The 18,119-nt window shown below is 39.4% G+C and overlaps 2 protein-coding genes across 5 annotated transcripts in view; one reads left to right on the forward strand and one right to left on the reverse strand.

Annotated features, from left to right (window-relative positions):
• Positions 1-276: 276 nt before the first annotated feature.
• LOC115237727 (organic cation transporter protein-like) lies at positions 277-3,838 on the forward strand. Its single transcript, XM_029810963.1, has 3 exons — positions 277-3,182; positions 3,329-3,510; positions 3,647-3,838. Exons 1-3 carry the CDS (start codon positions 3,080-3,082, stop codon positions 3,836-3,838), a joined length of 477 nt encoding a protein of 158 aa, XP_029666823.1. The 5' UTR covers positions 277-3,079.
• A 1,449-nt stretch (positions 3,839-5,287) lies between these two features.
• The window catches only part of LOC115237754 (microphthalmia-associated transcription factor), a 105,059-nt gene continuing 92,227 nt past the window's right edge, over positions 5,288-18,119 (reverse strand). For all 4 annotated transcript variants that reach the window (XM_029811003.1, XM_029811000.1, XM_029810998.1 and 1 more), the window contains exons 6-7: positions 17,494-17,770; positions 5,288-11,291 (exon numbers count right to left, since the gene is read on the reverse strand). In XM_029811003.1, coding sequence (XP_029666863.1) covers positions 11,052-11,291; positions 17,494-17,770 — 517 coding nt within the window. In that variant the 3' untranslated portion in view covers positions 5,288-11,051. The remainder of the gene's footprint in view (positions 11,292-17,493; positions 17,771-18,119) is intronic.

The following is an 18,119-nucleotide window of genomic DNA, read 5'->3' on the forward strand; positions in this document are numbered from 1 at the left end:
CGTCACGGCAAATTGCATTTCCTTCTCGTGATCGCTCGTTACCGCTGAATGAAGGAATTATAGCGAGGACGAAATGGGATAAAGATGCGATCTTCTCGTACTCGGAGGCTGTAGAAACACCGAAGAGATATCAGTTAATCTCGATGAATCTTCTCGTTATGTCTCATTTTTGTGTTCTCGGCTTCTTTGCCATTTTTCTCGCCTTCCTACTTTCTTTTCCCTTCTTTTTTTACTTCGTCTCAAATCTCGCTTTTGAAAAGAAAGAGTTCCGGGTTCACGATTAACTCCTTCTGGATGTTGAATTTTATATCGCCACTAAGCGCGCACTTTTCCTCACCGCCGGCGGGTTATTGACCCGTCACAATGCAGATAATCCGCGGAAAAATTAAGAATTTCAAATAAACGTAGCTTATCCGTTTCAATGATAATCAAGTTGATTAAATATTTAAGGCTCTGTGGTATTCTTGACTACGGGACATTTGTAAATTAAATTTGCAGTATAAAAGTAGCTTTGTAGTGTAAAAATTTCAATTTGAAAAATGTAGATGCTTAATTATACATGCAAATTTTTTATGACTAAATATAAAAGACAAATCTGTCAAAATAAAAAAATTTTTCCGAATTGAATAAATTGATCGTTGCATATACTACACATTTCTCTTGTATCACGTATGTACAATTCGCGTATTTAATAAGCGGATTTCGATGATGCCAAAAAAGGAGATGAAAATAGGAGAGAGGCAATCATGCTGATATAACGAATGAATAGACTTCACAACAATTCAGTAACGTCATCCTTTATCTTCATTTTGTCAGGCACTGCGTCATATCCACTTCTACGCAAATTGCAACCATAATATCGCGAGTAACAACGAGTAAAACATATACATAACATAACATAATTCATCCGCTTCGCCATCACGGCCAATCATCATCGAACTTAATACAATTTCGATTCGCCTGGCTCGTCATCGCGCATTTATAACGATCACAATTACATGATCGTAATTGCATGCCCTAATAATTGTACAATAGTAAGTGATAACAATGGATAGTCATCGACATCGAGACGTAACATCGCCAATGGCGATACGCCGATGTAACAATGACGGATGATAAAGTATGGTCTCAAAACGGTAACATTAACGATGCGACAACAATAACGATAATTTTTACTATTACTATTACTATCGATATCATTAACATTATACGCTTTCCGCATCTATCTCTCTTGCATTGTCAACAAATAAACTATGAAAATTGATAACACCATTCTCGCTTTATCGCTATCTTTCGCACTTTTCCTGTATGCGTGCCGTTACATGTATTTTTCGCACGTGTATTTTATATATATTTGCCAAAAAAAAAATCGCAAACAACTATCGAGTCGACAAGGATCCTAAATACAGGATAAGATGCAAGATTTGACGATATTGCGTAGCGTAAGATTCTCCGTCGTAAAATATTTCCGAAAATATATTCTTCGCACGTTTTCTCCTAGCCTACGTATTGTACTTATTCGCTTATATCTATTGGGTGTATATACCTTATCGTATCACACATGTTATCATAGAGGACTGCGAAAAGTCGAGAGATCGCGGATCTCTTCTCGCGTGTCGAAATGATCTCTCTTCCTGCAAACTCGCTCGGCGGAAAACGTCTTTTCGCATTCCGGGAGTATTGACTTACGCGTCCGTTTCGAGATACGATATCGGTCGGGATATGCTCTCGCTTGCGAGGGCTCGACATCTGGAGAAGATTTATCTGTGCTTGCGAAGCGTGCGCAATTTTGCGTCGAGGAGGCTGCGCCCGGAGAAAATTCGACGAGAAATACGCGCGTCAACGATAATTCCCGCGATTCCTCCAACGATTCTGTCACGAGTGGCAGATCTACGAGAGGCGAATGCACTTTATAAAAAAAAAAAAGATTCAAACTTGAAAAGACATTAAAAATGAAAGTATAAGCAAGAAAATGTAGTAATTTTGATAAAATCATGTTATTAAAATTCAAGATCAATATATAAAATTAATTATCGGTTCTTTGCAAAAGCATGATTATTTGACACAAGCGTATCTTTAAATTGCACACGCACTGCCGATGTGACGGCATTTAAATTCGCCGTTCGCATGACACGCTTATGGCACCGTTAGCCATCGGCTGTCAACGAGCGAGCGAATGCAGCGTGCTCGAACGAACGACAAAGGTGCGTGGCAAAAGCACCAACGACGGGGAAAAGCCGGTGGAACCGGCTTACTGGGATACGTATAATTCGAATGCGTGTTAAAACACGCGACACGCGCGTCTCATTGCGAGCGCGTGCTCGTCCTCGGCCTGGTCCGCGCCGATGTTTTATTCACGAGACGGTGAAACTTACGGGGAAACCCACATCCAAACGCGAGCGCCAGAATATAAATACCATCGACAAGATATATTTTCTTCAATTTTCAGATATCAAAATTAAAAAAAAAAAAGAACATAAAGATTGATATTAAAGTGACAGAAGAGAAATTAACAAATAAAGAAAGAGCGTTGGCTAACTCTTAAATTTCTCGTGTGATTGAATCGCGAAATTTAGTAAGCATCTTTTAAAAAGTAGCGCAATGCCGATGTAACGAGGGGCTTCAATCGGGCGAGAGAAACGCGCAACCACATATATTCTGCGTTCGCAGTATTTTCAATCTCGTTGTACAGCACGTAACATCGGCAGCAGTGTCTCTTATTTATGGTCGGCACACCTGCCTTGTACTTTCGCCCTCCCATTTTTTTCTCTCGTTTTTACTCCCGTTGTCGCGACGTTATGCACCCGCATGCAAACGATACCGATTCGCAAGGACGACTCGCAAGCTTGCGACGTCAGCATGACTGAATTGCGAAAATTGAATATGGATTGTTGTCGCCTCGTACGACGAATTATGTTCGAGAGATCAAACTTCCGAATGAGCAAAAAGCATCGTTTTGTTTTTCAACTGGCTAGTTAACAGCGAAACGTACTACGGACTGTCTTGGCACACGTTCAATCTCGGCGGTAACGATTACGTTAATTTTGTAATATCCGGGATAGTGGAAGTACTGGCGTATATGTTTCTCATCTTCACCCTGAATCGATGGGGTAGGAAAATCAGCCTTTGCAGCTGTATGAGGTCCGGATTAGCATTACTTGCTACATTGTTTGTCCCTGCCGGTGAGAGCCAATGAATAATATGCGGTTTCGTTTAATATGATACTGCAAAACTTTGTAACATTTATTTTATTTCACAACGATTCATAAAATTCAGGCAAATTCATAAAAGTCTATCTTGTAATTATAAAGTTTATGTATCTTTTTAGATATGCCGTGGCTAGTCGTTTGCTTGGCAATGATAGGAAAACTTGCAATCACATCTTCCTATGGTGCAATTTATGTGTTCACTGCAGAACAATTCCCGACTGTTATCCGAAATGTCGGATTGGGTGCAAGCTCCACTTTTGCTCGAATTGGCGGAGTTATCGCACCATATGTTAATCATCTGGTACGTTGTATTCATCACGCACTTCTCTCGATATCAGAAAAAAAGAATTAAATTTATTGACGTTCTTGGTAAATTAGCAATTATTTTTATAAACTATACAAAATTAAATAAAATTATATGCTATTCATGCTTCCAGTCGGAAATATGGACACCATTGCCACTCGTTATTTTCGGAACATGCGCCTTATTTGGCGGCTTGATGTCCCTTCTTCTTCCGGAGACATTGAACAAGAAGCTTCCTGAAACGATTCAGGATGGCGAGTTGTTCGGAAAGAAACTATCAAAGAAAAAGAAGAAGAAACAGCAATTGGATGAACATAAAGATTGATATTAAAGTGACAGAAGAGAAATTAACAAATAAAGAAAGAGCGTTGGCTAACTCTTAAATTTCTCGTGTGATTGAATCGCGAAATTTAGTAAGCATCTTTTAAAAAGTAGCGCAATGCCGATGTAACGAGGGGCTTCAATCGGGCGAGAGAAACGCGCAACCACATATATTCTGCGTTCGCAGTATTTTCAATCTCGTTGTACAGCACGTAACATCGGCAGCAGTGTCTCTTATTTATGGTCGGCACACCTGCCTTGTACTTTCGCCCTCCCATTTTTTTCTCTCGTTTTTACTCCCGTTGTCGCGACGTTATGCACCCGCATGCAAACGATACCGATTCGCAAGGACGACTCGCAAGCTTGCGACGTCAGCATGACTGAATTGCGAAAATTGAATATGGATTGTTGTCGCCTCGTACGACGAATTATGTTCGAGAGATCAAACTTCCGAATGAGCAAAAAGCATCGTTTTGTTTTTCAACTGGCTAGTTAACAGCGAAACGTACTACGGACTGTCTTGGCACACGTTCAATCTCGGCGGTAACGATTACGTTAATTTTGTAATATCCGGGATAGTGGAAGTACTGGCGTATATGTTTCTCATCTTCACCCTGAATCGATGGGGTAGGAAAATCAGCCTTTGCAGCTGTATGAGGTCCGGATTAGCATTACTTGCTACATTGTTTGTCCCTGCCGATATGCCGTGGCTATTTTGCTTGGCAATGATAGGAAAACTTGCAATCCGACTGTTATCCGAAATGTCGGATTGGGTGCAAGCTCCACTTTTGCTCGAATTGGCGGAGTTATCGCGCCATATGTTAATCACCTGTCGGAAATATGGACACCATTGCCACTCGTTATTTTCGGAACGTGCGCCTTATTTGGCGGCTTGATGTCACTTCTTCTTCCGGAGATATTGAACAAGAAGCTTCCTGAAACGATTCAGGATGGCGAGTTGTTCGGAAAGAAACTATCAAAGAAAAAGAAGAAGAAACAGCAATTGGATCTTGACCAATTGAACGAGATAGAAATAATAAAACCATTAAAATCACAGGAAAAACAGAACGGAGTACACGAGAAACAGAACGGATGACATTAAATTACGAAAATCAAATCGATATTACATTCAAAAATATGTACTCGATTTCCGTCTAATCATATTTTAGACGTCTGTCACGTCTGTCACTCATAAAAACGATCTCGCAATGTTTATATTAAATTACTTCAAAAATTAATTTCGCAAAATCTTCTTTGAAAGAATAAAATTTTGCGCAAAATGTAAAAGATCGTATTTCCAAACCCAAGAAACAAATTAAAAATATTAAACACTAAAATGTGTAATTTAATAATCTATTTCGATATAAAAAAAAATTGTAAAAAATTATAGAAATAAAGGAAAGAAAATTTCTTGTTGACATGTAACGCGATATTTAAATATCTTTTTTTTTTAGATTTGAAAATTATTCTTGCGACATCAATATGCGTCAAGGGAATGTTACAGTCGGAAACAAGTGTTATAGCTGTGTTCCGATAAATTTCCAATACGTCTTCCGCAACGCGCTATTGCACATCGTCGTGAAATTTCGTTCTGACAGAAATTAGTTTCGTTCTGGGTTTAAAGGTAGGCAGCACTCTATAAATGGCGTACCCTCGGGGTATGACCTATTTCGAGGTTCGCTGGCAAACCAGTTATGTCTGCTAATCATTATTGCATACTTAACTTTCGTTATGCATTCACGATGGCAATTGCCCTTGGCGTTTTGAGTCGGAAAAATTTGCAACTTTCGACGTCATCGCGCCGCTTCGATATCAATGAAGAAACAATGTTAATTAAATTTTTGCGATATTATTTGCCATCGATCAATTATCGAACTTAAACGCCGAATACTTAATCAAAACGAAAAGTGAATTGTGCACACACACATTTTTTATCTTTCTAATTTCTAGCTAATTGAAAAAATAAACGAATTTGACGACAACCATCCTCACGTTTGCACGAAGCGAATATTTTGCATGCGTGAAATTTCGCACCAAATCTCGGGTCAAACTCGCGAGCACAGTCACGTTCTCGCCAAAAGTCCTAACAAGCCCCCTTTTTTAACAGAAACGTCGTCCCCCACAAGAAAGTTTTTCGCGAGCCACCGGAATCGGTATTTACCTTAGGCGCACACCGTGTACTCGGATTATTTATTTTCCCCCGGTGGTTACACAGCACCGACAGCGGGGGAGAGAGTCCCTCCCTCTCATCTCTCCCCATTATTTCGACCCGAGGCACCCGAATGCACCGTGTCGTCGAATCGTTACATATTCAGTATCGCGCGGCTCGTGCACGGAATTGCGAGTTGGTCCGATTTCGCGAAAGAACATTCGACGAACTTTGATAATCACTCAAAGCACGAAATTTCTTTTGCTCGTCGACTTTGCACCTAATTTTGAGGCATAAATATAGGATGTCTCGGAGAAACGGGGTCTCTCTACATTTGCGGACAGACTATTCTTTGATCAATTTGGAGTCTACTTTTCCTGAACAAAAATCAAGCCATTAATAATTTATCCAATTGTAAATAATGAAAAAGAAAAGCGTCCTTGTGTAAAGATTATCTTTTGAAACTGCAAATAAAAACTGGAACCTTATTCTTTATTTAATTTCTTAATGTAAGATATTGAAAGAATATGCGACAAGAATAGCGTTTGATCAAATTTTCGTTCGAAGAAAAATTGACTGGAAAATTACAAAAGAATTCGTAAATGATAAAGCGTTAAAAATAACCGAGGCGCTCTATATGAAATTCCCTAATTAACTTTTACAGCTTGAAAACGCAAGAGAGAAAGAATTTTTTTTCAAAGGTTTTTTTTAAATATATTTCTTACAAAACCTTTCCTCTCCCTCTCTCTCTCTCTCTCGCTTTCTCATGCGCGCGCGTACGTTGCATCTTTGATGTTTGCCGAGCTTTTCTCGCAGCTAAAATTAAACATCAATTAATCAACAAGAGCGTACGTTGGCAACGTTAACATAAAATTACTCGCTACAACGGTCGTTTGTATTTGCGCGCGACAACATTGCGTTGCGCAATAAATTCATATATCGCGAACGGAATGATTTGTTAATGGACGTATCAGCCTCAGGGCATCGCAGTCTCCGCGAGCAACAACTGCTGTTGTTGCCGTTGCTTTTGCAACGTTTTGCTCGTTTGTTCAGTCACGCTTGCGAGAAACGAGAATATCGCGCACGACAACGCGCGCGCGTTTCCGACCTGTTCTGTAGTTCGTTTACATAGATCTCGTAAGAAGGTATATATACCTGGAGTATGTGCTGACGAAGAAGTGTCCTCGAGATGAGTTACAGATCGTACACTAAAAACTTGCGACCTGCGCTAGTGTGGGTACCGCGTATTGGATACAAAAACATTCTCTTCTATAGGTACCTTACACATCGACCATCTTGGAGCCAGAACAAACTAAGTCGTTCCGCGACTCAAAATCATAAGGATAATTTGTACATGAGCGTCTGTTGTGTATATATTATTGTTGTGTATATATTATTGTTTTTCTGTTGTATATGATGTGAAAAGTTTAGTCTTTTATCTTTTAGAAACAGAGTCACGGAACGACATTGATTGTCCCGGTTTCGATGTGTCGAATATATTTTATAAATGTCATTTTTATCGAGGAATTGACTTATATATAAACTAATTCAGAGAAAAACGAGGAAAGTTATAATATAGTATATTCTCGCGATATGTATACATATAACAAAATATTTTTCATCTCAAGGGGGGAAGATCAATCTTTTATTTATCTTGATTTAAACTGGCACCATTGAATCCATGAGACGCCGTTTCGTTTATCAAAAAGTTTCGAACGCTTCTCTTTACGAGCGTTTTTCTAGACTATGAACTACGGAGAATGTATTTCTTCACAAAAGAGAGTTCTCTATTTATTTAAGAACTAATGATGCGATAAGAACACACTCGAGGGCAGTATGTTGGTCTTCTGCCTATAGTCCACGTCTGGAATGTCTAACTCTATCACTTTCTATGTAATCAAAGTAGATAAATAAGATAGGAAATAACCTTATCCCTATCGTAAGAAAAATGCGTCAGCTACATACTGCGTGATTGAGATATCAAATATAATATTGATATTTACAATATCATATATCATCATATCATATCAATTATACCATAATTAAAATGTATTAAATATATTACTCATTTGAGATATTTGTACAGAGTAGAAAGAAAATTAATATTTACCAGATTTTTGAAAAATAACTTTAAAAAAATTTTTTTTCCCACTAATCTCTTCAAATAATAAGAAGTGTCCATTATCCGTGATCGCTTGTGATTTAACCGTGTGTATTTGGATAGGAAGTGATAGTGTTTACATATTCTAGACCGTTATTATTTCCCTAACATTGCTCAAAGCTATAGAAACATTTAATCAGGAAATTACATAGAAAATACACTCGTAGAAGAAAGCGAAAGAACAGTCCTAAAGAATATCCTCATAGTCTTTGTTTCTCTTTTGTGTCTTTTTGATTAAAAAGAAATTATATTTAATTTCAAAATTATCAAAATTGCGCTGATCGACTAACTGGTAAAAGAATCTTATTTTCATTTTATTGTAAAAATCCAATTAATCGTCATTGTAAAAGCTTGCCTGATATTTAATAATATTTCGACTTATGTATTTAAAATAATATCTCTTATCCTTCTCCCAATATTCCGTTTTATAATGAATATTGAAATTTCTTCTCGTTCTCTCCTGAAAAGTAGGCGATACTTTAATTACTGCCCTTGCTATCGAGCAGCAATGATTTATCGACGGTGATTCTCCGGTCAAATAATCATCGATCCTTGCTCGAGGCGACGTGGCGACTCGGGCAATGTGGGTTATACCCGGCGAACGCAAGGTAAGCGATGAAATCAAGGACCGTCGAGCACAAGAGCCACCGTATGCTCGCTGCGAGCGACACACGAGGCAGGCCACGACGTGCACGCTGCCGAGAGGACAATAACTATTAGCAAACTTTATAACGAACTTGAGTATAGTACTCGCTCATCCGCTACGAGCCTGTTCTCGGGGTATCGGGCGCGATATCGCCCCGATATCGACGTCAATGTCGGGCGCCTTTGTCGCGTACGATAGACAATTAATGGCAGATTGCGTGAGCCTTTTCGCAAATAACCAGTTGAATACGGGTCTCTTACGTGTACGTATGAAGCCCTTTATCTTACTGACGCGATCGAATTTTATCAAAAATTGTTTTGGTATACTAGTACTTTGTATTTGATATAATTCTCTGATATTTGTATTTTCTATCATCGTATCTTTGGAAAAAATGTCGATTGAGATAAAAATAGTAGCAAAATAATATAATTTTATAAAACACAGAGAATTTCATAATCCTCGAAAGGCCATAATTTTAAAGATAATCACTAATTTTTACAAAGATTAAAAATTTTTTGCTATGCAGATGATTTTAGAAACTGTTAATAAAACTGTTTAAAACTTTTACATTGTGTATTTCTAAGATAAGAAATTCCTGATTGTGTGGTACTACATATACGAACTCTAATACTAAAATCGAAGGGTGTATTTTCGAAAATATGTTTTTTCGATTCTTTTTATATAAAGGCACTCGATTCGTATATTAAGTTATTATATTTAACAAATTGAAGATTGAAATTGCAAATCTCTTTTAATATACTGAAATTGATCCGATTCTTCTCTCTCTTCAGTTAATTTTTTGTTATTGCAACATTTTGTTTTTATCCCAATATTCTCTTTTATTTTTGCGATTATATATCTCTTATAGAAAAGATATATATCCCGGGAGAAAATCTTTTATTAAAAATATTTCCCCTTCCTCATCTCTCTTGGAGACCATCTTTTCTCGGCACATCTCGCAATCTACGAAAATAATTTCTCGGTGATTAAGTAATATCATAACAAACTATATATAATTAGCACTTTTGACGTTCTCGTTCTTCGTCAAAGATCCTGAAATCGTCCAGCAATACAAGACGCATCACTGATGCGCATCGTGACGACATATCGTCCTCGATTAATGATAGCGAACGTTTAGGCTCGTCTCAATCGCGACAAAAGCGCGTCCTTCGGGTGCACTGACATAACATACAACGCACGTAAAACGTCACGCATTCTATCGGTGTAACGGCCAGCCGTTCGTAGAATCGTGACAACGAGCCCTCCGTTCTTCGCAATTGGAACGACCCTGAACTCCTCCTCCGTCGCCCGGCGATAACGACTTTCACCGCCACTTGGAAAGATCCCGGACAGCTTGAAAACGCCCGATTGCCTCTTGAGGTTCTCGTCATCGACCCGAAAAACTTCCATCTGATCCGCGTACTGGATCTTCAAGGACGCGTAATGCGAATTTGACACGTCCTTGTCAAGGTAATTTTTTTCATGATCTTCTTGATGATTTCCCAGGTTGAAAGGGTCTTCGACAGCGCTCATTAATGACATATTAGATAAGAAGTAAGGATGTTGCAACAGTAATCGCTGGATATATTCTTCATCATTGTGAAAATTATTGCTAAGATAATTGGCAGTATCTGTGAAGTCCGATGAATGTATTTAATTGTGTCTTTCAATTTTCTAGAAGGAGTTCGTCAATATATAATTATCTTGATTTATATTTAATCAAGTAATCGGAATTTCGTTTCAGAGAATGTCGGTATTTCTTCTTCAACGACGACTGTTTTTCCAGTACAAACATGATCATTTGCTCGATTGTGAAATATTCGAAACAATCTCCTTTAATCTTCTCTGTGGCAAGCAACATCTAATCCGCGTATGCGTATACCTCTTTGTTTCTTTTGCCAATCCTCCAAAGTAAGTTTCTCTCGAGTCGATGACTAGTTTTAAATAAATCCGCATCAGCGCGCGCGGTCGCTCCAATAAAATCCAATTGATGTCGCACGAATTTCCTTCCTGTTCTTCCACGATGAAGATATACGATGTCGCAGCAGCTCTCCGCTTTCGTTTCGCGCCAAAATAGCGTTCCGATTTTTTCTTTCATTCTCTCTCTCTCTCTCTCTCTCTCTCTCTCTTTCTCTCTTTCACTCTCAAGCCTAAATCAATAATCTCGGTCAAAAGCCGATCAGGAAATTCCGCGACGATGGAAGTTTCGGGAGTCGACTTCGATCGCGCGCGAAGCCGACGGACGACGGTGGTTTTGGACGCTACGCGACAATGTCCATGTCGGACGAGGAATTCGACGTGGTCACCGCCAGACTGCCGAGGGTGTCCTCGTCGGTTAAACCGTGGTGACAGGCGGCCGCAGGTGGGCTCAACGGTGGCAGATGCGGGGACGACAGCATCGGGTCGCCGCCGTGAACGGGACCGCCAGTGTCGTCCTCCATGAGATCCTCGAGCTGCGACATGCTCAGGCTCGCCTCCTCCGTCACCGCCAGATCCGGTATCTACGGCAGAAAAGTATCCAGCATCCTGTAAAACGAGCCGCCCTCGGGCGCAAATTCAAACGTTGGGACAGGATGCAACGTGGGAATTCGAGTAGTGTTCCAATGCGAGATCTTCTATAAAGCTAGGAATGGATATGCTGAAGTTTCCATGAAAAAATGGATATGCTGTTGATCTTCTGTGAAAAAGTAGGATTGGATGCGCTGATGAAATCTTTTTTAAAGCAGGAAATATAAACACATGTTTACATATATTCGATGCTTGTCCATTCGGTTAATGATGTGCTCTGCGGAAAAGCGATGTTATGTATGGGTAATATCGAACGTTTATTGCTATTTACATTGCACATGCGATAGAATGTACATGCTGAATTTTGTAACAAAATTAGTACTAAGATTAGGAGCAGTCAATAGCTACATATATTAGTTGAAAAAGAGTAGTCTTTGAAAAAAATTTTGAAAATGAGATTATTCGGAAAATTAAATCTTGAGACTCATCAGAAATTATCAGGACTTCTTAATTGACAGATTGGTCTTTAAAATATTATAAAATATGCGCAACGAGAAAATGATAAAATCAATTATCAAATACACTGTCTTTTCCATAGAAAAATAAAAGCATTAAAATTGTAAAATAAAAAAGAATTAATCATTCAATCCAAAACAATTCGGAAAATTAAATAGTCGATATTATGAGGATTTAAACGCTATCGTCATACACGTATCAAAGTAAGCTGATTGAAGCTGTTTCTCTGCCAGATGCAGCTGATAACTTTGTGAAGTCACAGACGGGTTGGCTTACCAGAACCGGAATTAATTTCCAATCGTGTTTCAGACGCAAACGACCGTGGATCCAATTTACTTCGTTCCAATTCGTCGTTATATTACCGGTGCGACTAATACATCGGATTAGTCGTCACGAATTTATGGTAGAATTTGCATTCAACGAGTTTTATTCGCGTTACACTACAGACGCGAGAGTGTCTCAAGCGTCGCGAATGAAAGGAGCTGCTTGAAAACCGCGAATATCCTACATAAGGCTTACTGCGTAAACATGTATGTGTTCTTCGGGTGAATCTCCATAAATTGGACTCGTCGAAAATTGCTACGGTATAATTTTGCAAGAGAGAAGAAAACTGTAAAATGCGCTTATTATCCTTTTGAAAAATAAAAATCTCGTCGCTTCGCCGGCAACCACATTTTTTTCGCGGTCGTACGATTTCATACTTCACGCGGTATTCCGCGAAACGATCGCATGCACTTTTTACATAACCGCGTGTACTCGGACGGCGCGCGCGGAGGGCGTTAAATTTGCATGAAAAAATGCTGTGGCGCGTGGTTGCGCAACGCCGTGTTTCTGACGTTACAACTCATTCGGCGATTATCCTTTGTCCCGACACGACGCAACGCTGCGTGTGTTCCTCTCGCGAAAATACATCGCCGCGCCGAGATGCAAGATAAAAGGTATAAGTCTCGCGTGAGGTAGCCTGTACGATAAGAGGCGGACGGGCGATAAGGACTACGCTCTGCAGAGCGTACGCACAACGACGAGGCGGTAGAGAGGTAAATATTTTGCACGACATTCAGGCGCGTACGGATTTAAGACGTGCAATTACGTTTGCAATTATGCAATCTCGGAACGAACGCGAGTAGCGGATTATTTCTTCGAACCATCATTTTCCTCCGTTTTTAATCTTGTCTTAATTTATATAATAAATTGAGCTAGTAAAGTATAAATAAAATCATACGTAAGCAAACGCGTGTAATGAATCAGATAAATTATATTATACAGACTGTATATTAGTAAATCTCTAAAAACGATCATTTACGAAAATTATATCTCATATATTTTTATAAAAGAGCAAGAGAGATCATTCTCTGTGATATTCTCTCTCTCTCTCTCTCTCTCTCTCTCTCTCTCTCTCTCTCTTATCCTTTTTTTCTGAAAATAATTTATCGTTATCTGGGACACACTTGTGACACGAGACCGTTTACGTTTCGCGCAAGGTAAATTGAGGAACGAAATTAACGTTAAGCAAACCGACGGTTAAGTGTCGCAGTAAAATTTCTTGTGCAATACGCGCGAGACACTTCGCTCGCCTCGGTCTCGGAATTCGAATCGCGAAGCGGGACATTATCAATGTTTAAATTTCTCTAACCGCGAGGAAGCTGCTTGTCAGACTACTTACGCTCCGGCAGAACTTTATCTCGAACAATAATTCAACTCATCCCTCTCTCGGTACGTCATATCGCGTCTCTTACGTTATCTCGCGCGTCGCAGCAACTGCGAATGTTTCCGAAAACGCGACGAAACTGAGCGAACGTGAATTAACGTCAATGCATATAACAATCGTTTAGTCATCGTCACGGCCACACACCGTCGCATTCGCGACAAACAAAGTTTGTCCAAACTCGGAATACAATTAATTAAATTAGATGAGATAAAGAAGAAGATAGAAAAATCGTGCAGCTTTTTCCTCATAAATTATTCAAGATATTTATTCAAAAATTTGTAATGAGAATATCTCTCCGATCAATCGCGCTGGCGACATTTCACACAATTTTTGCATACAAATGTATAAAAATTTTGCAAGTGTGAACAGACATCAGTTACGCCATTGTCGATATGAGAAGATTAATAAACCACCTCTGTTTCTTTAGCTAGTTCCTCGGTGTCGACATAATCTCTTCTTAAGAGACCTAGATCTGTCGTCACAGAAGTGGCTCGTCGAAGCGCGTTGTCGTTTTATCGATACTTTGAGAGTTCTTAATCGCATCACGAAACTGCGCGCATCAAGCCTCGTATGCATAACTTTATCTCGCCCACTAAATCAGCGGTAACTTTTGCCGTCATCTTACAGAGATAGCTTCGTCATCGAACGCCTTAAAGAGCAAGGACAACGGTGACAGTTATCTCTCCGAAAGATATTCTTTCTCAAACGGAATTGGGGAGCAAAATCATAACGAGGGGCAAAACGAACGAAAGCGATTCGCACGGCAACCAGGCGATAAGCCGGCAGTTCATTATTCGGGGCAATAATACGCTGCCGATGAAGAATCGTCAGGTGGAAAGTCAGCTTGGTGCTGGTGCCACATATTAAGATTAACGTTTCGAATAATAACGAAGCGAGAAATAATTCATTCCTTTTTTCAAGCGAAAATTATAATATCCACAATAATTATAATAATTATAAAGAGAGAATAGAATAATTAAAATTATTTTAATTATTGTAAAAATTTTTCTTTTCGCGAATTACTGAAATTTTCACAATTATAGTTACAATGCTGTGTAAAATTTGCATCCCGCGTGGAAGCTGCTCTTTTTATTAACGTTTGTTCGAGTATTAAACGAACATTTCCCCCGCTTTGTCATCAGCAATCAAACAAGATATCGAAAGATCATCATCGCGAAAGTCGCGCTCGAGGCGAGACGAAGATCGATGCGTTAATTGTACGTAAATAAGAAAAACATTTCTCTCTCATTATGCAAGACACGGCCTCGGGTCGATCTCTCGGTTGCGTAATAAAACACCGCTACACTGCTCTACGTCGGCGCTGTCAAAAGACAGCTTTATCGCTCTCGTATACGAGAGTATCGATATATACATATAAAACGTAGAAGACACGTTGTGCTCTCTCGCGAACGAATGAACGATGGAGTAAGCAAACAGCTATTTGCCTCCGTTCGTCGGAACAGATGCATGCGTTATGAAACTAGTCTGACGAACGAGCAGAAGGTTTATTCGGATCAAGGATCATGTATCGAATCGTTATATATCAATGCCGCCGATCTTTACTGCCTCGAAAATCGCGACTGCTGTATTAAGATTATAAATAAATGACTCGTCGTCTCTCTCTCTCTCTCTCTCTCTCTCTCTTATCCTTTTTTTCTGAAAATAATTTATCGTTATCTGGGACACACTTGTGACACGAGACCGTTTACGTTTCGCGCAAGGTAAATTGAGGAACGAAATTAACGTTAAGCAAACCGACGGTTAAGTGTCGCAGTAAAATTTCTTGTGCAATACGCGCGAGACACTTCGCTCGCCTCGGTCTCGGAATTCGAATCGCGAAGCGGGACATTATCAATGTTTAAATTTCTCTAACCGCGAGGAAGCTGCTTGTCAGACTACTTACGCTCCGGCAGAACTTTATCTCGAACAATAATTCAACTCATCCCTCTCTCGGTACGTCATATCGCGTCTCTTACGTTATCTCGCGCGTCGCAGCAACTGCGAATGTTTCCGAAAACGCGACGAAACTGAGCGAACGTGAATTAACGTCAATGCATATAACAATCGTTTAGTCATCGTCACGGCCACACACCGTCGCATTCGCGACAAACAAAGTTTGTCCAAACTCGGAATATAATTAATTAAATTAGATGAGATAAAGAAGAAGATAGAAAAATCGTGCAGCTTTTTCCTCATAAATTATTCAAGATATTTATTCAAAAATTTGTAATGAGAATATCTCTCCGATCAATCGCGCTGGCGACATTTCACACAATTTTTGCATACAAATGTATAAAAATTTTGCAAGTGTGAACAGACATCAGTTACGCCATTGTCGATATGAGAAGATTAATAAACCACCTCTGTTTCTTTAGCTAGTTCCTCGGTGTCGACATAATCTCTTCTTAAGAGACCTAGATCTGTCGTCACAGAAGTGGCTCGTCGAAGCGCGTTGTCGTTTTATCGATACTTTGAGAGTTCTTAATCGCATCACGAAACTGCGCGCATCAAGCCTCGTATGCATAACTTTATCTCGCCCACTAAATCAGCGGTAACTTTTGCCGTCATCTTACAGAGATAGCTTCGTCATCGAACGCCTTAAAGAGCAAGGACAACGGTGACAGTTATCTCTCCGAAAGATATTCTTTCTCAAACGGAATTGGGGAGCAAAATCATAACGAGGGGCAAAACGAACGAAAGCGATTCGCACGGCAACCAGGCGATAAGCCGGCAGTTCATTATTCGGGGCAATAATACGCTGCCGATGAAGAATCGTCAGGTGGAAAGTCAGCTTGGTGCTGGTGCCACATATTAAGATTAACGTTTCGAATAATAACGAAGCGAGAAATAATTCATTCCTTTTTTCAAGCGAAAATTATAATATCCACAATAATTATAATAATTATAAAGAGAGAATAGAATAATTAAAATTATTTTAATTATTGTAAAAATTTTTCTTTTCGCGAATTACTGAAATTTTCACAATTATAGTTACAATGCTGTGTAAAATTTGCATCCCGCGTGGAAGCTGCTCTTTTTATTAACGTTTGTTCGAGTATTAAACGAACATTTCCCCCGCTTTGTCATCAGCAATCAAACAAGATATCGAAAGATCATCATCGCGAAAGTCGCGCTCGAGGCGAGACGAAGATCGATGCGTTAATTGTACGTAAATAAGAAAAACATTTCTCTCTCATTATGCAAGACACGGCCTCGGGTCGATCTCTCGGTTGCGTAATAAAACACCGCTACACTTCTCTACGTCGGCGCTGTCAAAAGACAGCTTTATCGCTCTCGTATACGAGAGTATCGATATATACATATAAAACGTAGAAGACACGTTGTGCTCTCTCGCGAACGAATGAACGATGGAGTAAGCAAACAGCTATTTGCCTCCGTTCGTCGGAACAGATGCATGCGTTATGAAACTAGTCTGACGAACGAGCAGAAGGTTTATTCGGATCAAGGATCATGTATCGAATCGTTATATATCAATGCCGCCGATCTTTACTGCCTCGAAAATCGCGACTGCTGTATTAAGATTATAAATAAATGACTCGTCGTTACGACACACCGCACTCACTAATACTCTACCGATCGAAATTAACGATATCATTCGTATATCGTCGCATGTTAAGAGTAATAATTTAATTGAGCAATCAATTATCGTAAATGTCGTTATAAATATTTCATATATTATATTGCATATAATATAAAATATGTAATACTATTTTTAACTGAATAAAAAAATGTGAGTATATATTTTTATTGTTAAAAGAACGGATATGGGTAAGAGAACGAGAATTAAGATCACATGCGCAAGTTTATAATTATTATGATAGAAGTTAGACGGTGAAACTTTCTCTGTATGATGGATGATGTCACGGATGAAATGACATGCGATGATATGTAAACGAGTAAGTGAATGTAACGAGATACGAAGCCAACCGGGATAAGACTTTCCGACTTACCTTTCGTTGCTCGAGCTTACTCCTCGGGAAGCTGTTGAGCATGGCAGAGGTAGACGCCCAGGTGAAGTCGGAAACCGGAAGTCCGTGTGCCTTCGCTTGCAATTCGAGCTCCTGCACGCGCAGTTGCAACCGTCGATTCTGGTGTTCGAGTTGCTTGTGCCTGAGCTCGCTCTGTTTCATCCTCGTGAGCTCGTTCTTCAACAACTTTATGTACTCCACCGAAGACTTGAGGATCGTACCCTTGTTCGGCCTGACATCCCTGACAATCTCGTAATATCTGTAACACAAGCGCGAGAAACGAACAATATTATAATTACGTTATACTTTAACTGCTATAATAATTGTACAGGTTTTATTAAAAGCGTAAACGCCATGTAAAATTTTACATATTATTCAAAATATTTTTGAAAGTAAAACACTCCTAATTTTTATGGCATTTACAATCTTTCTTACATTAAGAAGTCATCTGTCGTCAGCGATACCGAGGAGATAACAATAATTATATAATTCTTTAGCATAGGTCGCATAAAGCACAGCGATTTATGACCGATTATGCTTTAAATTTCCCGATTTTCCACACAAAAAAAAATCATAAAAAGAGGCGAGTGCAGGAAAAAAGGGAATGC

The sequence above is a fragment of the Formica exsecta genome, unplaced genomic scaffold, assembly GCF_003651465.1.
Source record: "Formica exsecta isolate Colony F162 unplaced genomic scaffold, ASM365146v1 scaffold308, whole genome shotgun sequence".
In the NCBI taxonomy this organism is placed as follows: domain Eukaryota; kingdom Metazoa; phylum Arthropoda; class Insecta; order Hymenoptera; family Formicidae; genus Formica; species Formica exsecta.

What these genes read in the sequence shown, in the direction of transcription:
- LOC115237727 (XM_029810963.1), top strand. Translation starts at nt 3,080, where the DNA reads ATGTTTCTCATCTTCACCCTGAATCGATGGGGTAGGAAAATCAGCCTT. An exon ending in TACATTGTTTGTCCCTGCCG is followed by an intron (nt 3,183 to 3,328) that starts GTGAGAGCCAAT and finishes GTATCTTTTTAG; the next exon opens with ATATGCCGTGGCTAGTCGTT. An exon ending in CACCATATGTTAATCATCTG is followed by an intron (nt 3,511 to 3,646) that starts GTACGTTGTATT and finishes TCATGCTTCCAG; the next exon opens with TCGGAAATATGGACACCATT.